Source organism: Eptatretus burgeri, chromosome 1, assembly GCF_056783735.1.
Source record: "Eptatretus burgeri isolate ZD-2024b chromosome 1, Ebu_testis_v1, whole genome shotgun sequence".
Lineage (NCBI taxonomy): Eukaryota > Metazoa > Chordata > Myxini > Myxiniformes > Myxinidae > Eptatretus > Eptatretus burgeri.
In genome coordinates, this window is record NC_140961.1 from 137,203,001 (window position 1) to 137,226,555 (window position 23,555).

A 23,555-nucleotide genomic window follows, 5' to 3' on the forward strand; every position below is an offset into this window, starting at 1 on the left:
GAGCCCCCGGGTGAAGGATCGCTAGTTGTGTATGCCCAGTTCAACATAGGGGATCGTGTATGGGATCTTTTTACAATTTTTACTTCATATTACCTTTGTTATCTTCTTGGAATTTGCAATTTATTACTATCAAATTTTACCTCTTGCAAATATAAACGATCAATAGTCACTGATCGCTGCAGCACGGGGGCACGAATTTCACGAAATGTCAGCCACACATTAAGTCAAGAGGGCGCATTTATCGCTGCTTGTATAATATCCCGTACCACAAATGGGTTTTCATTAACAGACATGATATATTCAAGGCAGACTACGTTAAAGTTAACTTACCATAACTTCAAGAACTTTTCAAGCCGCCATGTTTCCCACGTTATGGTAACCGGAATGAATAGATTTCGCTTCGGTCTCTGCCGTTTCACGACGGAAATAACCGATGTTGCTTCCATTCCCCACCATTCCATTTCGGGACTGACCGTTCTTGTGTCCGTCACAACTGCTCTTGCGTGTAGAATAAACGTGTTGGTTTCAGTTATATTTGCTATTGCCACCGTAATTACTGTGTTGGTTTCAATTTCGGCCGCTTTTTCATCAATTTTAGCTGGTTTTGCAACAAGAATGACGGGTTTTCATTCCGTCTGACAACGCTGGCGTCCGTTTGTTAGGGGGGCCTGTCTTGGACACATTTGTCCTTGTTATTTTTCGGGTAGCCGCACGGCGTATTTATAAATTGTGGAGACCGAAAACATGGGTGTGCCGTACAGTCTTTGATTTGATGTCGCACGGTGACATTAGGGCGTTCCTGCGGCGGCCATAGAATTTTGAAGGCAGACGCAAGGTGCCTGCAAGGCGACCGCAGGGGGACCTCAAGCCAAAGTGCGGCCAGATGGATGGTAACGAATGGGTTAATTTTTTTTTTTTACCAGTTCTTTTGTTTCAGCTTGTCGAATTTCTACGGCGAACGTAGAAATGAAAAAAGTTATAACTCCGCGTTATAATACCACGGCGACCTTACGACCTGTAAAATATAGCCATACGGCATAGGGCCACCCTGAGGCCACCTCAGTTTCTCTGCGGCCACCGCACGTTTCTGTCAATTCAGAGGGCGTACGGCCACCGTATCCTCGCCGTAGAGCAAATGAGACTGAGGCCTAAAGTATCGATCGACACACGAGAGATGCTTTCACGAGGACTTCCACCGACGAACTGAATGAACAAATCGCGAAGATGCGGCTCGAATAGGTGGGGGAGACACGTGAACAAACATGAACGCTACGTTGTGTTCAGTTTTTTAAAATGTATAAAGTTTTTAGGGCAAAATTTTCTCGAAAAAAATTGTTCGGATTCCAATTTGTTCAAACAATGGGGCGTTCGGATTCTGGGGGCACCACGGTATATTATAGTTATAGTATATTCAGTTATATATACTGGTATATTTTTATTTCAGTAAAAAAAAAAGAACTGGTATATATATATATATATATATATATATATATATCCACTCGTCACCGTCCGTCTGGCCACACGTTCGCCTTAGGGCCCCCCTGCGGTCGCCTTGCGTCTGCCTTGAAAATTCTATGGCCGCTGCAGCGACGCCCTAAGGTCACCGTGCGACATCAAATCAAAGACCGTACGGCACCCCCACGTTTTCGGTCTCCACAATTTATAAATACGCCTTGCGGCTACCCGTAAAATAAAAATATATTTGACTGCTACATTGTGTGACCGTGGAAATACTGCGGCCGCCGTATAATTGCTCGTGGCCGCAGATTTTGGAGACCCCACGGCCGCCGTGGCAAATGTGACCCCGGCCTAACTGACGTCGTCGTTGTGCGAACATCATTTTTTTTCTTTTCGTTTTCGAACATCGTACTTAGACAAACCTAAACACCTAGGCTATATAGTGTAGCCCATTGCTCCTCGGATAGAAACCTGTACAGCATGTTACTGTACTGAATACTGTCGGCAATTGTAACACACATCCAAGAGAGAGGGAAGAAACGTTAGTTTTACCTTTGTGCTGTTCATGGCGGCCATTGGTGTTGATCGCAGCAACTTACAATCTCCTCTCGCATCGATTATAGAAAGGTGAATAAATAGCGTTTGGATTTTATAAATATGTAATCATTGCATCGATGTTATAATTTATAAATGAAGAAACGAGCACCTGTCAATTGTGATACCTATTTTCGGAACAGTGGGATTTGTTTAAACAACATAAAAAGCTTCACCAAAAACAAATTTGTGTTTTAATTTCGACTGTAACAACGATTTATTCGTGGAATTCTTCAATTCAAAGGTAATTTACTTGCTGGAAGGTAAACGTGGAAACATTGGTTCAGTTTGAAAGCCGATTTCCATTATAATGGAGCTGGCAGATCCATCGTATATGCGATCCGTCGGTGCCCGAAACGTCGTTATGCGGCGCATGACTAAATATATATATTATATATATATATATATATATATATATATATATATATATATATATATATATATATATATATATATATATATATATATATATATTGTTGTGGTTGACCAAATTCGCAAACCACCATTCAGGTCCCTTAGGTGAGATATCTCGGTAAGTATATGTGTAGTTAGGCCCAAACCCGTTGTCTAGAGGGAATAAATGTCATTCATGCGTGCTGCGACTCTTCAGGATAGCCGTTTTTCTTTTACTATCTTTATTTTGGACCAACCGCCATTATTACCACCACCAACCACGTCTCAACAGTCATCACAACATCAACCACCCACCACAACGCCGCTTCACCACAACAGCCACGACCTTTACCGTCACACCTCGCAACCGTCGCATCGCCACCGTTCTTGCGCCGCTTGTGGGTACCGGTATTGGACTCGTGCAGGGCGCGCGCCGAACAGCGTGTACAAAACCACGGACTTTCCGCAGAAAAACGGATCAAAAACGACTCACGCCCACTTTTGTTCCGTCCAATCGGTGAGCGAGGGGCGATTTGGCCCCGCCTCCAGGGCGTTGGAGGGCGGTCGCTATATGCAAATTCATGGATCAAAAAGCATTCACGCCCACTTTTTCTCGGGCCAATGGGGAGCGAGGTGAAAGGTCGAAGGCAGGGGGTCAAAGGCGAAGCCACAGGGCTTATACAAGCGGCTGCGTTCGTCAGAAAGGTGGTGTGCGTTGGAAAGAGTGCAGTTGGGAGTTCGCGGAGTCGGAGTGAAGAGGACGGAGCTGTGGAGAGGCGGCGGCGGCGAAGGCAGACGAGGGGGTGCTCGCGTCGGTGCCGGGAGCTGCACACCAGAGAGGCCAGCAACGCGACCGAGGTGGAGGAGGAGACGCTCGCCGCGGGACCCGAGACAGGGTTATATCCTCCTTTCCCCGAGCATCAGCAACACCCTCCTGTTTCCCCCCGCGCTGAGATAGTGCGACAAAGGGGGCCCCCTTCCCACCCCCTACCGGACACTGTCCGCGAGGCCCGCGGAGTTGGGGAACCATCGCCACTTCGCGCCTCATCATCAGACGGGTAGGCCCGACCCGGTCTCGGCCCCAGGCCCGCCTCATCCTTGAGGGTGTTCTTTTTCTTGGTTTTGAATGTGTTGTCGGCGCCGTCTGTGAAGTAAAATTGTATAAGTGTTGCCGTGTGCTCGCGTAGTCGGTATTAGATCTGCATTGTCGCATTTGCTTTTTGTCTTCTTTTCTATGTGCTTTTTGTGGAATTGTATATGTGTGCTTCCCGTGTGCCGCGAAATAAATGTGCTTTATGTTGAACTGTTTTCCCCGCTTCGCTTCGTCATTTCTTTCATTGAATCCCCATCTTGCTTCACGTAAAGGGTTGGTCCTGGGCTAAGACGCCCGATAATTAATCGAACCGTCGAGGCCGACGAATAACACCGCTCGGTTATCCCGATAGTACGGAACGGGTCGCTTAAGTGGCCCGTGTCCGAAGTCGACCTGCGGCGAGGTGCGATCGCCCGGTCTCCCCTCCGTGTGGGTACTTAGGTAGGTCGAATTTGGCGAGCAACCCTATCCCACGCGGGGGCCGATTGGCTCGATCGCGGTGAGACCGAAAGGTCCACCCGTGACTGGTTCCCGGCGTTAGTCCGAGAGGGTCACGACTGGATTGTCCGTCGGTGGGCGACGTGCCGCGATTCGAGTTACGTGGCCGTCAGCACGCCGGCGGGCGCGAATCCGCGACAATATATATATATATATATATATATATATATATATATATATATATATATATATATATATATATATATAAATATATATATATATATATATGTATATATATATATATATATATATATATATATATATATATAACCTCAGGACTGGTTTCCCATATCTTCTTCTTCTTCTTCTTCTTCTGCTTTCGGCTGCTCCCGTTAGGGGTCGCCACAGCGGATCATCCGTATGATCCGCATTGTGATTTGGCACATGTTTTTTACGCCGGATGCCCTTCCTGACGCAACCCTGGTCACCTCTTACGACACAGGGATATGGTACACCTATTTTAACCGGGGTATACACCGGCCCAGTACAACTGGTACTCATTTCGCCGACCTCGGAAGGATGACAGGCTGAGTGAACCCCCTGGTGTATTAATTCAGTGGCTCAACGGGGTTTGAACTCAGGACCTTTTGGATCCCAAGCCGCTGCCCTAACCACTGCGCCACCACCAGGCATGACTGGTTTCCCATATCTACCTGGTAAAATGGAAAATCAGCCAACATCACAGCATGACATAAAAAGGTCCAAATATGGATCCCCTTAACTGCAGAGCATTTAACTTACTGCACTTCCGATCAGCAAGGTCATGGAATGCATCATCGCAGTTGACATAAAATTATCTTCTCAAACAGCCACATTCATCCATTGGGACCACTCTGTGCAGAGTGTTGGTGCTGCCGAAGCATTCTCCTTGGCTGTTGGGCACAATCCTAGACAGATCGCCACTCCAACAAAGGATACCAGCATGCTGGCACTCATTTTGCCGACCTCGGAGGGATGACAGGCTGAGCCAACCCCACCTGATATTAATTCAACAACCAAGCAGGATTTGAACTCAGGACCCTAGGATCCCAAGCCAACCACTCAAGCCATTATGCCAACACCAGGCATAACAGCCTCATCTCAGATCATCAATTCAGATTCAGACCTGGTGTCATATATGCTCACTCCCCTCTCGTAGACAGCCTGCGGCTCTCAACGGAACCCTTTCCCTGTCAAGTCAAGAGTACCTAAAGGCAGTTTCCTAGGCCCCTATATTATTCCTAAGCATTATCAATGATCTCACTGACTGGAAAATCCTCTATCTCTTTGCTGATGACTCCTCTCTGCCATGACATCTCTCATCCTTCTGACAGGCTGGCAGCAGCCACTTCCCTGCACTCAAACCTTGAAGAAACAAAAAAAAATAAAAAATTACAAACTGGTCAAACAATTCTGCTAATATATCCATATTGCCCACACTTTGCCCCTCATCGTTACCTGCATCCCTTGTTGCCAGTCTCCAAATAATTTCTCCCTCCGCCCTGCTGTTGGTGTTCCCTGTTTCCCCTTTGTTATATTGTCTCCTGATTTGTTCTGTGTAATTGCTCTTTCACGACCCTAGACCATGTTAAAATAAATAAATAATTCCCCATAAAATAAAACACAAAAAAATTAAATAAATACGAATACGTATAAAGTGAAACAAATTAATAAAAATTACCCCCGTGTGGGGGTGACGGTCATCTCTATAATACCACAAGTTCTCAATGTTCAGGTAACTGCAAAACAGTCCAAACTAACCGTTTAGATTGAAATAGTTCACAGAGATACACGAGGATAATACTACTAATGACATAATTAATAAAGATGAATTGTTCATTTGGTACCCGGATTAACACATCAGAATCACCAGTAAGTACAATACGTGGTTTTTCCGGTCCGTCCACTCTCTGGGGACATTTCACTTCCGGTTGTAGAAAAAAAAAAAAAACGAAAAAAATAGGCTGAGCTCTCAGAGATTATGATAGTCCTATAGATTATTCTTCACCGATTATAATGAAACTTTCAGAATGAAAATTGGTGAAGTATTTATAGAGATATTGAGGTTTGAAAAATCGTTAGAGCGAGCAAATTCATTAATTAATAATTCCACAAAAGTTTTGTGACACTGCACAAAGTAACATGTCAGGTATGAAAAAACATTTTGCATGCCAGATTCATTAATTATTAATTATGGAATGTACTCATTGATATATTAATCAGAAAGCCCAAAGCATGTAGCATAATTTATCACTTATCCCCTCATCCAGGATCCGTGGCCTCGCCCCACAGCCTGCAGCCCTATGTCTGCCGGTGATTATGTTAGATATCGGCACGATCGAGAGGAGCCTGCGAATCATCCCTGCTGATGCACTGAATTGATGCAATCGTTTGGCCAGAATATTCTTTGTCAAGATGTTGTGTGATTAAATCACCAATACAGTCACTCGAATTTATACCGCCGACATACTTCTTAACAATCACCTTCGCCCCAGAAACCACAGTCAATCTGAACCACGCTGGCCACTGCTCAGACGCCATGACCGGACTACTGCGCAGTTTGGTTAAAGATGACTCGGCATTTTGGCGCGCGCGCACGAAATTATATTTTGAAAATAAATGCCGACGTTTACATTTCGGGTTTTGAAACTTTTGCACCTTCGGCGGAAAATGTATAAATATAAAAGGCTAAAAATGTGTTTTATATTTATATTTCATTTCTTCTTCCTTCTTTGCGAATCACATCGGCGTTTTTGGCCATCTTCCAGATCACGTGACGATCAAACGGGAAGGAAATTCAAAAATCTGTCCGGTTAGATACAAGATAATATTTTTTACTATCATAATCAATAAACAGTTGCTGAATATCTTGTAAAATGGCAGACTAGATAGGTTTTGAAAATGGCGATTTTTATAACTTTCGTGACCTCGTCCCTGACCATGAACCCGGACAAAAGTTATATCGTTGTGCAACACTCATCGACCTCTACCCACATACGAAGTTTCATCAAGATCGGAAAAAAAAATTGTTGATGGACGGACATTTGGTCCGGCCTTATTTGGTCATCTCTGTCGAGATGACCTAAAAATGCATTCATAAATTTTCTTTCCAATCAAAAAATACATGCACATTGAACAATAAACGGTTGGAGTTTCTTGGACAATCGCAAGTAGCTCAAAGATACGTTTCGAACGCTCCTCATACTTCACACATTGGTGAGTGATTGCTTCAACGAGGATACAATTTGTCAGATTTTTTTCATAGCAAGTGAAAGTGAATAGCTTAATTGAGAATGGAAGAAACCTAACAAACAGCCAATACTACTTTTGCAAGGGAAGCTTTTCCATTTGCACTCAATGGGACAAGAAAGACCAAGCATTTCACAGCCTCAACATCCCTTCAGGAAAGGGATATTTTGCAAAGCTTCTCAACTTCTCATCGGTTGCTTTGTAAATTACGAGAAGAGCTTGCACTTTGCACAGGATGGCATTGTGATGATGTCAAAACATTTGATATCAGTTTTCCCATTCCATATTTACGCTCGAGATGCACTCCTAAAAACCCTTGCGTAATTAGGGAAATAAATAAATAAACAAACAGTCATAGACTGGTACTTACGAAATTGTCAACTTGACCTCTGACCTTGTCTAATAAAAGCTGTCTCTCGAGAGGTAGCGACGCAAACCAGAAATTTCTACGATGATTCTGTACCAAACCATCAAAAATCGAATGTTTTACCTCACTGTGACCTTGACCTTTGACCGATTTTGACCAAAATCTAATCAGCGCTAGCCATCACCCTCCAAAATCACGTGGTGTAATTTGACATTGGTAGCTTCTTCCGTTCGAGTTATAACTTTTTTTTGGATGTTTGACCTCACTGTGACCTTGACCTTTGACCGATTTTGACCAAAATCTAATCAGCACTAGCCATCACACTCCTGAATCACGTGGTGTAATTTGACATTGGTAGTTTCTTCCGTTCTCGAGTTATCTTGCACACACACACACACACACACACACACACACACACACACACACACACACACACACACACACACACACACACACACACACACACACACACACACACACACACACACACACACACACACACACACACACACACGACGTAAGTCATCAATATACTTATGAAATCTAAAGATTTCATAAGTAATAATAAAACCTACATATTGCAAACGCTTTTTCCCATGTGAATAATGCTACAAATTGAGGATACGTTTCTGGCCAGTAATTTTCGGTGACCGAACTAAACACTAAAGACATAATACAAAAAGCTTTAGCTTTACGAGTTAACCCTCTTGGCGGGAGTACCTGCTGGTCGTTTTCCACTGATGAGGGTTTTGGGAGATTTGACGAAAAAGCACGCAATGATGGTCAAGCAATATCACTTGATACTACAGACAACGTGCGAGTGAGGCCGATCGAGGAATCCTTGACCCGATGCTGCCCTGGGTAAGCAGAACAACACCTGTGCTGTGAACTTATTTGGTGGAGTGCGCAGCGTGGGAGAGCAGCATAGACGTTGTGGTGTGGCTTGGGGAAATTACACTGTGTCAAAAAACGTAAAAATGAAAATTACGAAGTTGAATAGAAAAGTGTTCAGTACTTTGTCAACGGCTTTGAAAAAGTGTAAATAGAATGAATGTAAATAGAGGAATACCTGTAATTTATATACAATGAAGGGCAAGACTTCAACTCCAAATTTTCTTTTACACAAATGCGCATCGAGCTTGGTGGGTGCAGACTTAAAGACCAACCACAAAAAAAGGTAAATGTGTGCAGCAAAACAATTGGAATTTGCTTAAGTAAGAAGCCAACAAATGCAGCAACTACTACTTGTACTCTCAAATATAACAACGATGTGTTTCAACATTTTGCCCCAAAGGTCACACAGACTATGCAAAACATCGACAAACAGACAGGAACTACAAAAGACTAAAGAAAACTTGCAGACGCTCAGGAATTCGGTTTCTGTGTTATATTCGTAATGTCATAAATGAAGGTGAACTTCAGTATTAAACTACAATGATGTAATGGTTGCCAGTTAAAGGTGTACGAGCCCAATGTTAACAAATTCCGAGTTCCAATAAGCTTTTTCTATCTTACAAAAAAAAAAAAAAGAATATGCTGTTAGAAAGAATAAATAAGAAAATAAACCCTAACAAACCCTATATATATATATATATACACAAAAAAAACACACTGACAATATAAAGACTGTAGTGTAACTCCAGCAAGGAAAATCTGTGTTAACACAACATGAAGCATTCGAGTCTCACCGAGTTATTGCATTTACACTGAAAGGCAATGAAATAGGGCTCCCCACCTTAATAGTGCTCAGGTCCATTGGCTGCTTTACTATTTCGTGATAGTCGTGCAATCCAAGAGTAGACGCATCCACAGGATTGTAGAATGGCCATGCATAGCCAGCATGCTTCTTTGCAAACATCTCCTTCAAGATGCCATTGCAGTACTTTAACTGCTCCGACAACTTCCCTTTCCTGCTCATTTGGTGCTGCTGCTCCCAATCCGGAAGGTCCTTTTTCGGAGGCTTGATGGGTCTCCCGCTCTCTCGACGGGCCGGGATTTTTGCAGCCTTTTGTGCTGGCGGAAACACCTCGTCATTGTGCAACACCATGCTAGTACATATTCCAGGCGTCGCTTTAGCTGCGTTACAATCAACTGAGTTCACTGGGACAGGAACAGTGTCTTCTCGTACAGATGGTGCTTTTGTCGGCTCAGATGCCTCTGTGGACAGGTGCTCAGCATTAGCCGTGATGGCAGTTGTGGTTGGGGTAGTTGTGTCCGCTTTCCGTTTCACACCCTTTTTTGTCTGTTCCAGGAGGATACAAGGGTTTTGGGAAGAAATAAATAAATGAAAAATCACTCATAGAGTGACACTTGGCAAAACAGCACAAAGTAGAATGGCACTCGATAGAGTGCATACCTCTGCCAGGTTGAACAGTTCTAGTTTTGTATCCCACTGATGGACTGGATCAGAACCAAAATATAATGCACTTATCATCGAACAAACTCATCCAACCTTTGTCATAGCTCATCTACATTTTGAGATTATAGTGATATATATATATATATATATATATATATATATATATATATATATATATGTATATATATATATATATATATATATATATATATTTAGTTTTTGGCCGTATCAATTTTAGAAATTCGGCCTGTGTTGATCTCGAACTTAAAATTAATGGCTGGTTGAATTCAGTGACCTGATATGCAAATCCTGTTCAAATTTCAAGTCAATCATATGCAATTTGAGGATTTTAGAAAGTGATCCAAAGGTGTTGATCATTTGGCCCATGTTGACCTTTTGGCACGTGCTGACCTAAAAAAAAATAATGGGTGGTTGTATTCAGTGAGCCGATATGAAAATCCTATGAAAATTGACAATTTTAGAAATGTGGCCCAAGTTGACGTTTTGGCCTGTTGGCAAATTTTGACCTCAAAATTAGTAGGTGGTTGAATTCAGTGACCTGATATGCAAATGCTCTTCAAATTTCAAGTTAATCGGATTAAAATTGAGGATTTTAGAAAATTTTGCCCAATTTGGCCTTTGATGATCTCAAAATTAATAGGTGGTTGAATTAAACCTGATACAAAAATGCTCTTCAAATTTCAAGACAATTAGATGAAAATTGACAATTTTAGAAGCAATTTTAAAATCTGGCCTATGTTGCGTTGACTTTTTGACCGATGTTAACATCAAAAGTAATACGTGGCTGAATTCTTTGACATGATTTTCAAATCCTGTTAAAATTAAGTCAATCTGATGAAATTTGAGAATTTTATAAAATTTCTCTCAAATTGGCCAATTTAGACCTTTTTGGTCGACCAAATTTTATGCAACTTCAATGCGGGACCGTCACAGGGTCGGTGACATTAATCTCCAAAAATTTCATAACGGTCGGTTGAGCGGTTTGGCCTGGAGGTGAGCGGACAGACAAAAAGAAATACAAAAATCAGTGACAACTTGGCAAATTAGCACAAAGCAGAATGGCACTCGGCAGAGTGCATACCTCTGCCAGGTGGAACAGTTCACGTTTTGTATCCCACTGAGGGGCTGGATCTGAACCAAAATCCAATCCGCTTGTTCTTGTCACCTATTCAAACTCATCCACCTTGTTTTGTCAAAACTCGTCCTCAAATTTTTGAGATAGTGATATATTTATTTTTTGGCCCGATCTATCAATTTTATAAATTAGGCCTATGTCGACCTTTTGACCTTAAAATTAATTGGTAGTCGAATGCAGTGACCTGACATGAAAAAGCTCTTCAAATTTCAAGTCAATCGGATCACAATTGAGGATTTTAGAAATTTGGCCTATGTTGACCTCAAAATGAATATGTGGTTGAGTTCAGCGACCTCAAATGCAAATGGTCTTCAAAATTCAAGTCAATCGGATGAAAATTGTCAATTTTAGAAACAATTAAAAAATTTGGCTTATGTTGATCTTTTGACCTATGATATCCTCATATCAATAGTTATAGGTCGTTGAATTCACTGACCTGATGTGCAAGTCCTGTGCAAATTTCAAGTCAATTGGATGAAATTTGAGGATCTTAGAAAATTTCTCTCAAATTGGCCAATTTAGACCTTTTCGGTGAACCGAATTTTACGAAACTTCAATGCGGGACCATCGCAGGCTTGGTGACATTAATCTCTGAAAATTTCAGAATGGTTAGTTGAGCGGTTTGGGCTGGAGGCGAGTGGACAGAAACACACAAGCAAACAAATGGAGGCGATCAACACACTTGTCAAAAAAGTAATTTTTTGACAAGCAACAAACGGACCCCAATGCAATACCCTCTCCTTTGGCGAGGGTAACAAAGGAGATCACACGGTTACAGGCACACTCCAGGACACAGAGCCCCCCCCCCCTCCATCTCCTTTACATGTAATCTTTTAGATATCTTCCAGTATTTCAATACCATTCCACTTCAGAAATACCAAATAGACCGGCCAGACTGCCCGCAAAATGTAGCCAATAAAACTGCAGGATTTAATTGAGTGGCCACTTGTTTCACTGCATCTATAGAAGTTCGTGCATGAAAATCCACTTACAATTTACGGGAGAAAATAAATTAAACAAAGCACCAAATCTCCATTATCCTCTCGAGTGCTATAAAGCCAGACAAAGGGGTCTGCAAAATTCCATCGTTTCCCTGCAATGTCTGCAAAGCTCATCACGTCTCAAGGATGAACAACTCTAGTCTTCAAATACATACTTTGCTGATTGGTTGGATGACAGGTATAACAGGTGCTGGTGGCGGTGCTGCTGGTGGTGGTGGCGATGGTGATGGTGAGGGCGATTGTGCAACAGCAATCTGTGGAGAGGCAGGTTGGGTTGCTGGGGGTGCAGAAGGCTGTGGCGGGCTGGGTGAGGAAGGTGCTGGGAACGAGGGCGTCACAGAGGAGACGGATTGAACCTGCGCCGCTGAAAGGAACAACACAAGAAAGTATTTACTTCCAGCGATTTGAGCGAAAGCCTGCAAGTTATTAAAGTTCAAAGCCCCAGAAATCAACTGCAAAATGCAAGCACATTGAAGGAAAACATCCATTCCAAACAAGCACAATAAACCATATCTTGCCAAAAGGTGACCACGTACGACTTCTTTAAGGTCACACTGAGGTGAACAGAGCTGCTATCCACCAGGAGCGACTCCTTGAGGAATATCTGCCTACGAGAGATTCCGATGAGAATTGTTCTACAGAGTAACCATGAAAAATATGCGTTTGCCTCACAACGTCATAATGTCTCAAGCTTGACAGATCCAGAAAGCACTCATCGAGGTGTTCAATTTGAGGTACGACACGATATGGTTCCTAAAACTTGACCTTGGGGTCAAATATGTTTGACCTTTGGCGCTAACCATGAAGGTCAAGGCCAATCGCGACCAACAATTAATCAGCTGAGCGCCAGACCATGAACTATATCCCCATGAAGTTTCAAGACGATCCGATCAAAATTACTCAAAAAATAAGGGTTTCGTCTACTCTCCTGATTTGCAACAAAGTGACCTTGACCTTTGACCTTCAAAATTTTGTGTGCTGAAAGGGACCTCTATAGGCCTCTGATATGCGAAGTTACAAAAATTTCCAATGATAACTGTGCTCTGCAGAATTTTTTATACGTGATTACAGACAAACAAAACAAAACAAAACAAGACTAAACAAAAAATAAAAATAAAAAAAACATACAAGCTGACTAACATATTGTTGCGAATTCGCGCCCGCCGGCGTGCGAACGGCCGCGTCACTGAATCGCGACCGCGTCGCCCACCGGACGGACAATTCAGTCGTGACCCTCCTGGAACTATCGCCCGGAGCCAGTCACGGGTGGGCCTTTCGTCCTCACCACAATCGTGCCAATCGGCCACCCACGTAGGATAGGGTTGTTCGCCAAACTCGACCTACCAAAGTACCCACGCGGATGGTAAACCGGGCGATCGTACCTCGCCGCAGGTCGACTCCGGACACGAACCGCTTAAGCGGTCCGTTCCGTGCTACAGTGATAACCGAGTGGTGTTATTGTCGGTCTCGACGGTTCCGATTAATTATCGGGCGTATTAAGCCCACTACGAACCCTTTACGTGAAGCAGGATGGAGGGTCAATAAAGAAAAGACGAAGCGAAACGGGAAAACAGTTCACACAAAGCACATTTATTACGCGACACACGGAAAGCACACATAAACAGCCAAAATGCACATATAGCAATCAAAACAAAAGCAACAGCAACGCAGAGTGACTACCGACTACGCGCACACACGGCAACACTTATACAGTTCTACTTTACAGACGGCGCCAACACACATTTACTCAAAAGTAAAGGAAAGAAGCCACCCTCATAGACAAGGGGGGCAGACGGGCCTGTAGGTCAATATGCGCGCGTGACCTGAAGGAGCGGCCAGGCCCGCGAGACCGGGGGGGGGGGGGGTCTTACACGCGTCCTCGTGACGCGTTGGCGGACGAGCCGCAGATGTGGCCGCGTGGCTGTGCCCCGACTCCGTGCTCCTTGGTGGGTTTCGTTGGCACGACGTTTGGAGTGGGGTGGGAACGGGGCCCCCTTGTTGCACTCTCAGCACGGGGGAAAGGGGGAATTGTTGATGCCCTGGGGGAGGGAGAATGGCTGGCTGGCTTGGGTCCTGCGACGAGCGATCCCACACCGCGACCTCGTCGCCGACCGCCGTCCTTCTCGCCTTGGACCCGAGCTCCTTGCCTCTTCCCGCAACTCTTCTCGGCTGACTCCAGAACCCAACACGATGACACACCGATGACTTCGCCACCCGACTCGACTCTCTGCCACACCGATGATTCTACTCACTCTTTCTGCAACTCGACTCTCTGCCACACCGATGACTCGACTCACTCTCCACCCAACTCGACTGTTCCTGCCACACCGATGATTCGACTTACTCTGCCCTGATTTGCCTTGCGCTCGCCGTTTTATAGGCCGGCAGGAGAAAACAATATGCAAATATCCGGATCAGGATGACTTCGGGGGCGGAGCCACGCTCGCCAATTGGACGGAGGAAAAGTGGGCGTGAACCTCCCCTGATCCAAGAATTTGCATATATCGATTTCACACAGACGCGCCTAGAGGCGGGGCCAAGCCGCTCCGTGCTTGCTAATTGGACGGAGGGGAAGTGGGCGTGTAGCGTTCTTGATCTGAATTCTCCCTCGGAAAGGCCACTATTTGCACTCGCGGCTCGGTGCGTTCGGCACCAATCGCCGAACGGGCCCGAGACAGCCCGACGCTCAGTGTTCACAGGTGGTGTGGGAATGGCCGAAGAAGGAGAGAGAGGCGAAGGTGATGGAGGGTTTTCGGTGGTGGTTTGATGGTTATGGTGCCGTTTGGGAATGGCGGTGATGCGATGATGTGGGATTGAGTTGTGAAGGTAAAGGTTGTGGCTGTTGGCGTTGTTGTTGTTGTCCGAGGGTTGGAGCGTGGTTGTAGTTGGTGACGATGGCTGGCGTGGTGGTGAAGGTGGTTGTGTGATGGCGGTTGAGACGTGGTTGGTTCACAATGAAGATATAACAGAAAAACGGCTATCTCAAAGCGTCGCAGCCCGAATGAATCACATAAATTCCCTCTATACAACGGGTTTGGGATAACTACACATGTACTTAGAGGTATCTCACCTACGGGCCCTTCATGGTGTAATGCGAATTTCCACAGCCGTAACAATATCTTGCAAAAACTTCGTTTTGACAAGATAATAAGGGGTAAGAAACAAAAACCCACCAGATGGTCTTTTTGCTCTGCTCTTGGAGGATTTGCTGCTGGGCAGTGCCATCTCAATTTCCTCCTGGGGCATCTCTGCTACCTTCTGCAAAAAGTGCTTCTCCAGAGTCTGGGCCATAAGCACGATATCATCAGTGGGCTGCAAACATAGGAAGGGACAAATGAATCCCCCCTCCATTTAAATACTGTAGTCAAAAACCTTGAAAATATATATATATATATATATATATATATATATATATATATATATATATATATATATATATATATATATATATATATATATATATATATATATATATATATATATATATATATATATATATATATATATATATCATGGTCAAGAGGCAAATAAAAGCAAAAACCTTGTTGTAGATGTAACAGTTGGTGAACATAGTGTTGAAATCCTGGATGCATTCATTGGCTGTCCAGTAGTAATTAGATTCCAGTCGCTTCTTTATTGTTCCCATGTCCATGGGTTGTTTGATTATCTTGTGGTAATCCTTCTCAAGGGGATTGGGGGGGGGGGTGGGGGGGGCGATAAGAAAAAATAAAAACAAACAAACAAGGGACACCACAATCAGCAAAGAGTGAAAGATCAAAATAAAATTCGCAACAATGGTTGGAGTAAACAAACATTTGAAACAATGCACAAATCTCTCAACATTTGGAGTTGTGTGAGCAATAAGTTTAGCAGCTCCAAAAAAAATTGGCATTTCACCACAATTTTCTACCTTATCCGAAGGTGAATCCACAATTCATTTGTAGTGAGGAATGTTAGTTCTCTCCTTCACCTCACTCATCCCAGTCTTGTCCATTCTTCCAGAATCCCAAACCTGGTTACCCTTCACCAAAACTTGCATGAATGCTCACCTTCCATTCACAGAACCAAATGCCTGTGTCTACCGTCTCACACCCTTCCCGATTGCTGCCCGAATCACCTGAATGCTTTCTTCGGCACCCAAAACCCACTCTCTTCAACCCAACTCACGCAGACTTTATCTGCCCTCACACGCACACACACACACACTCTCTTGTTCTTCTCATTTCTGGCACTCAGTTGCAAAGTATTTGTGTCTCCCTATTCCCCTTTGATCCAATTTCCTGTTTAGATCCTCGATGAGCCGACGTTTCTACGTACGATAATAAAATAAATAAATAAAAACGTGTCAACCATACTCACCGGCAATTTCAGAGATAACGAATCCACAGGTTGATGGAAAGGCCAGGCAAATTGATGCTTCCACAAAGCCTTCAACACAGTCCTCTGCAAAAACTGCAGTTGGTTTGTGACACGGCCTGGCTTGTCTTCATTGCTAGTCTCAGGTGGTGGGGGGATGAGGCCAGTACCAGCAGGAGCAGATGCTTGCTGGCTCGTTGGAGGTGGTAGAGGAGATGCCATTTGTGGGCTTTCAAAACCTTCATAGAGTAAAGAGGGCTTCCTCATCCTCTTCCCTGTCGTTCCTTCACCGAGGATACCGTTAATACCATTCGCCACATCTGTCTGGAGGCTAAGGTGACAAAAGAGGGGGGGATGGGGGAGAGAAGGGTGGGTGGGAGTTGAGTGGTGGAAGCTGTGCAAAGTAGGGAAACGAAGCAAACAAATACAGGGTGCAAAATGTCATTTTCATGTGTCAGATATAGTGTTGTCCTCATTCCTAGGTCCCCTCTTTGGCTGAGGAAGGCTGGTCATCTCAAAGAAATTAAGCAAACAAACAAAGGGGTACCAACCTGAAAAAGACTGCCATAACAGTATTCTTCAGGCAAATTAACGAGATCAAGAGCTGCGGCACTTTTAATCGCATGTCTGAGGCCAAATGGTTTGAAGATAACGTCCAAATCAGAATTTCCTGCCAATTCAAAAAACCCATTTCTTAATTGCCTCCACTGACGTTTTGGTGTAAAATGCAAAATTTTTTTTTAACCAATCAGGCAAAAGAGCATTTTTGATTCAGACATTTCTCCAAAAGACGAGTACACGTGCATGTGAAGTATTAAAATAAAAAAAATTACCCCCGTGTGGGGGTGACGGTCATCTCTATAATACCACAAGTTCTCAATGTTCAGTTCAGGTAACTGCGAAACAGTCCAAACTAACGGTTTAGATTGAAATAGTACAGAGGTACACGAGGATAATACAGTCAACCCCCGCTTCATCGCGGGTTTTCCCTTGGAACGTAACTAATTTTTTCTGCGGATTCCCCCAGTACATCGCGGTAATAATATATAGAATATAAATTATTTAAGCAATAAATTATAACACGCGGTGCTCAACCAGTCACACAACGCACGAGACAAAGTTTCACTTGTGAACTTCGAATATTTTCTACGTTTTTTTTGTCCAAGCCCCACGATGCCGCCCAAACGCCCTGCACCTTCTAAGGCTTCTGGCAAGGAACCGAAGTGCCAGAGGAAGGTCCTGGGATGCTCCAGGAGAAGGTTAAGGTAAAGGTGCTAGATATATGCTTCGGGAAAGAAAAAGGTTTGCCGCCGTTGGACGAGCACTGCTCATACCCAGCACCTCAAAACCGACCAGACCAGACTAGTCGATCTCCGGCACCTCAAACCCAATCACTGCCAAACTGACCAGACCAGACTAATCAATCTCAGGCACCTCAAACCCAATCACTCCCAAACCGACCAGACCAGACGAGTCGATTTTTTGGGGGAGGCGTCCATTCATCGCGGATTTTCACTTAGCGCGGGGAGGTTTGGAACGTAACCCCCGCGAGAAACGGGGGATTACTGTACTACTAATGACATAATTAATAAATATGTATTGTTCATTTAGTACCCGGATTAACACATCAGAATCACCAGTAAGTGCAATACGTGGTTTTCCGGTCCGTCCACTCTGGGGACATTTCACTTCCGGTTGTAGAAAAAAAACGAAAAAATAGGCTTAGCTCTCGGAGATTATGATAATCCTGTAGATTATTCTTCACTGATTATAATGCAACTTTCATAATGAAAATTGGTCAAGTATTTATAGAGATATTGAGGTTTGAAAAATCGTTAGAGCAAGCAAATTCATTAATTATTAATTCCACAGTTTTGTGACACTGCACAAACTAACAAGTCAGGTATGAAAAAACATTTTGTATGCCAGATTCATTAATTATTAATTCATTAATTATGGAATGTACTCATTGATATATTAATCAGAAAGCCCGAAGCATGTTGCATAATTTATCACTTATTCCCTCATCCGGGATCCGTGGCCTTGCCCCACAGCCTGTAGCCCTATGTCCGCCGGCAATTATGTTAGATATCGGCACGATCGAGAGGAGCCTCCGAATCATCCCCGCTGATGCACTGAATTGATGCAATCGTTCGGCCAGAATATTCATTGTCAAGATGTTGCGTGATTAAATCACCAATACAGTCACTCGAATTTATACTGCCGACATACTTCTTAACAATCACCTTCGCCCCAGAAACCACAGTCAATCTGAACCACGCTGGCCGCTGCTCAGACGCCATGACCGGACTACTGCACAGTTTGGTTAAAGATGACTCGGCATTTTGGCGCGCACGCACGAAATTATATTTTGAAAATAAATGCCGACGTTTACATTTCGGGTTTTGAAACTTTTGCACCTTCGGCGGAAAATGTATAAATATAAAAGGCTAAAAATGTGTTTTATATTTATATTTCATTTCTCCTTCCTTCCTTCTTTGCAAATCGCATCGGCGTTTTTGGCCATCTTCCAGATCATGTGACGATCAAACGGGAAGGGAATTCAAAAATCTGTCTGGTTAGATACAAGATAATATTTTTTACTATCATAATCAATAAACAGCTGCCGAATATCTTGTAAAATGGCAGACTAGATAGGTTTTGAAAATGGCAATTTTTATAACTTACGTGACCTCGTGACCTCATTCCTGACCTTGAACCCGGACAAAAGTTATATCGTTGTGCAACACTCATCCACCTCTACCCACATACTAAGTTTCATCAAGATCGGAAATAAAAATTGTTGACGGACGGACATTTGGTCCGGCTTTATTAGGTCATCTCTACCGAGATGACCTAAAAATGGGTAATTAGACCAATATTTCGAACATTTCTGGTGCTTTTCACAACTTGCTATGCCCCACCCCTTAATAAAGTTGACTTCAGCGAACCGCAGCCTTCACGTCATCTGCAGAAACTCGCACAGAGTGGATTGACTAGATGTCGCGCGCCGTATAAAGTACGGACAAATACACTGTGCACGTGTTTGCTATCTCACCGATCATCTTAATTCCTGTGATTGTTTCACGGAAAAGAAATTCTGCTTCTGAGCCGTGTATGCACAACAATCACAAGGAAATTATTTATCCCTTTACTACCTTGTTGTAATCATGTACAAATCTAATACATGTATGCACAATAAAGGGCTATACCATGTCCACAAAATATTAAATGTGACTGTTGAACCTTTCCATTTAAAAAGAAACTTACAGGGACATACAAGTAAAATACTAAAGATTAATATTGCATCATTTCAAGGCACAAGGAGATCGTTTTAAAATCAAACAATGTGAAAAACCTGCACCCACATTTTGCAGCTTATTGAATTGTTCGTTGAAACCAGCCTGCTGGGATAGGTACGATTCCACATACATGTAAGCCAGGTATGATTGCACTCGACATACATGGGTTTATTCTAAAGTGAAGGTACTGCTTCCATTGGCTTGCCATTCATTAACATTTAGCCAAAATGCTGTAATAAATGAACAGGGAAAAATATGTTGGCACAACTATGAAAGACAAATTTATCTGTCCTATTACACGGCCTCATAGCCTCGGGACTCTTACGCATTGACTTATACATTGTGTGCATGCTAATACAAGTTACTTGTCAACTCTCGAGTCAAAACTAGTCCAATAAATCTGACGTGCTGTAGCTTTCTTTTATTATTCTCTTTTCTTCATTGTTTTCTACTGGTGCTACATGACAGTAGGAATAAAATAAATAAAAATACAACAGAACGTCAGATTTATTGGATGACTCTAGACAATTGTGTCACAAGGTGTGTTGTGCACACAAGTTTTCATCATATCCGGACAGCTAGATTGCTTCGTTTTATGCGCTGAGAGATATGGCCGATGACATGCGCTGGCCTTGCTTGTGATTCATTCGCCGTGGAGAAACATGTCCGCTGTGCTGCGCTGGTCACGTCACCTCACCAAAATATTTCTGATATCGAGCAGTATTGCAAGTCGAATTTACATTATTGAATTACGAATAGGATTTAGTCTAACCAGTTGTTATTGCCAAGTCTTCCTTCGATGTCCTCCCGATCAACATGAACGCCGGGAATTTCATCGCCATTTTCCTCTGCTTGTCTGCTTCGGGCTCGAACTGGTAAGGCCGTATTTCATTTCCAACTGCCTGAACTTCACCTCCCGCGACTACGTTATCCGACAATTCTCCATCTGATTCAGACCAAAATCCTTCATTTCTCTCACACTCATTGTCGCTACCAGACAAATCAAAGTCCATGTCATCCATTATTCAAAACCAAATGTTTGATTTTTAAAAGCAGAAATGAATGAAGCGATTGAGTCGACCAATCAAATGTGGAAACACACAGGAAGCCAATAGAATCACGTAGAACACCAACCCGAGTAATTTACGTGCAGCCTTTGTCGTCCTGCAGTTGACGTCATGTGGGTTACGCCCCTTTCAGTAGATTTCGGCAGAATTTTTAGGGGCATTACCGAAGGTTTGTTTTTTTAATTTGACATTTTACAGAACGAGTACTATGGAAAAAAAACATTGTCAGATCTGAAATCACGATGAAAAACTCCTATAGGACATATATACGAGGTGTGTTCAAAAAGTATCCAACCTTAATTTTTTGTGCGTAAACAAATGAGAGGGAGGCGTGGTTTGGTGCACGTAGGCGATCCTAATTCGTATGCGTGAATATTTTCCCGCCTGCAGCGGCTGTCAGTCGCCGACAGACCGCCAATGAGTGAGGAAGTGTAAGTGAGCGTCGTTGGATTTTCGTTTTTGACAAAATGACGGATCACTGTGGTCTCATCACCAGTGATCACTGTGTTGAAGAAGTTGGGATCGCTGTTCACAGTCTCCAGCATGTCCTGTGCGATCTCCAAACGGAGTTGCTTCTGCTCGATCGTTAGCAGCTTTGGCACGAACTTCGCTGAGATTCTCCTAAAGCCCAAATCCTCAGTCACAATGGAATGAACGGATCCAATGCTGACACACGCCTCGTCTGCAAGTTCTCTGATCGTGATTCGACGATCCTGCATCAGCAGGGTCCTCACTTGGTCAATGACGATCTCATTTCGGGATGTTGAGGGCCTACCAGAACGTGCTTCACTTTCCACTGATGTGCGACCATCTTTGAAGCGGTTGTACCACTCTTTTATCTGTGTGGTGCCCATTGCTTCGTTCCCGAAGGCCTGTTGAATCTTGCGGATCGTTTCCACTTGGGAATCGCCAAGCTTTACACAAAATTTGATGCAGTAGCGTTGTTCAAGTTTTTCTGTCATTTTGTCAAAAACGAAAATCCGATGGCGCTCACTTACACTTCCTCACTCATCGGCGGTCTGTCGGCGACTGACAGCTTCTGCAGGCGGGAAAATATTCACGCATACGAATTAGGATCGCCAACATACGTGCACCAAACCACGCCTCCCGAGCTTCATTTGTTTACGCACGAAAAATTAAGGTTGGATACTTTTTGAGCACACCTTGTATATGCAATTTCAGAACTTTTGGGTGTCATGGGACCTTTAACCAAGTCCATGAGTTCAGGACATTTGTTCAACTCAGCATTTACGACTTTTATCCTGCCATCCTATTTTATTTTATCCTTGTTAATCCTATTTTTTCCTTGTTAATCTATTGATGGAGGTAATATAGAAACGATGAATATGTCAAATTGTTCGTGTTACTCATCCGGCACTGTGTGTCAAGGCTAAAAATCTAAAGCGACCTGTCTCAAACGCTACCATGGGCATCCAGACACACCACCAATATGAACTAAGCTGTTGAATGTGGCGCAAAACATCCAAAGAAAGTAACGTAACCGAGTATTGTGATCCGTCCTGTCCCCCGTACCCGTCGTCGATGGGTATCTGCTAGTATTAAATAATTTTGGCTGCCAGACCATGCATCCGATGAAGTTCAAATTTATAACACATATGTCCCATGACAACGAGATCATAATTGTGATGTTTCATGACGATTTATGAAGCAGTTCAAGATAAATAATTTTTAAAAGATTTTTGTTAAATCAAATATGGGTCGGTTGACCAATTACATCATAGGTGGAGAACTTTTTGTTCCTCATGGATATGCGATCATACCTGTAAAGTTTCACCTCGATCTGCTCAGCCCTTTGAGATTTTTGAATGTTTTGATGTTAAAAAGAATGTGGCTGCCAAAACACGTGACTGATGATGTCATCATTTCCCCCACCCCCTATACAATTTAACCTGAGGTCAAACTCCTTCACCCTTTCATTCCTTTTTTCCCCACCTTTGGAATATACTCCCTCACTCTGTTCAATCCCATTCTTCCCTCCAGGCCTTCAAAACAGCTGTTATCCACCACCTCTTATCGTCCCCCATCCAAATACTCGATCTTTTCTACCCCCGTTAATCCACCCCAAACCCACCTCCTTCAAATTTCCTGCTTTCCTTCCTAAAAGTCCCTGTAATGTCCATCTTGTGTACCCCGTGTTCCACCGCCCATCACTCTCCCTTCCACAGATCTCCTAATGTCCCTGTTCGCCACTGTTTTGTCCTTTCCACTCCCACCCCTCATCTCATGCCTCCCTTGCTGTACGTTGTGTGTTAGCTCTCATACGAGCCTCGGCAAGGTATACAAAAATAAAAAAAATTAAAAAACCTGAGACGACCCTCACTTTTCATACTGATCGGTTAACGCAGGCCATTTCAGCTTTTCATCTATCTATAATTCCAGCAATGTGTGTGGTGTGGTGTGGGTATGCGACTGCCGGACCGATTGGATTGAAACTTGCCAGGAATATTGCCGGGGCCCCGCGGATGTGCCTTTGCGAGGTTTGATATCAATCGGATGAGCGGTTCCCAAATTACGGCCATTTATCTGTCGACCAATGACAAGACAGTGCAATGACATCACGAATGCCATCACAATTAATTTTTTTATTTTAATTTTTTTGCACGATTGACAGTCCGATCTGATTGAAACTTGCCAGGAATATTGCTGGGGATCCGCGGATGTG

General features: G+C 43.5%; 1 protein-coding gene across 3 annotated transcripts in view; it reads right to left on the reverse strand.

The window, feature by feature from the left end:
* LOC147035562 (bromodomain-containing protein 2-like) overlaps window positions 1-23,555 on the reverse strand; it is a 93,505-nt gene that overhangs the window by 59,774 nt on the left and 10,176 nt on the right. For all 3 annotated transcript variants that reach the window (XM_085899877.1, XM_085899874.1, XM_085899870.1), the window contains 5 exons: window positions 16,507-16,834; window positions 15,689-15,826; window positions 15,321-15,459; window positions 12,303-12,511; window positions 9,367-9,873 (listed from right to left, as the gene is read on the reverse strand). In XM_085899877.1, coding sequence (XP_085756003.1) covers window positions 9,367-9,873; window positions 12,303-12,511; window positions 15,321-15,459; window positions 15,689-15,826; window positions 16,507-16,834 — 1,321 coding nt within the window. The remainder of the gene's footprint in view (window positions 1-9,366; window positions 9,874-12,302; window positions 12,512-15,320; window positions 15,460-15,688; window positions 15,827-16,506; window positions 16,835-23,555) is intronic.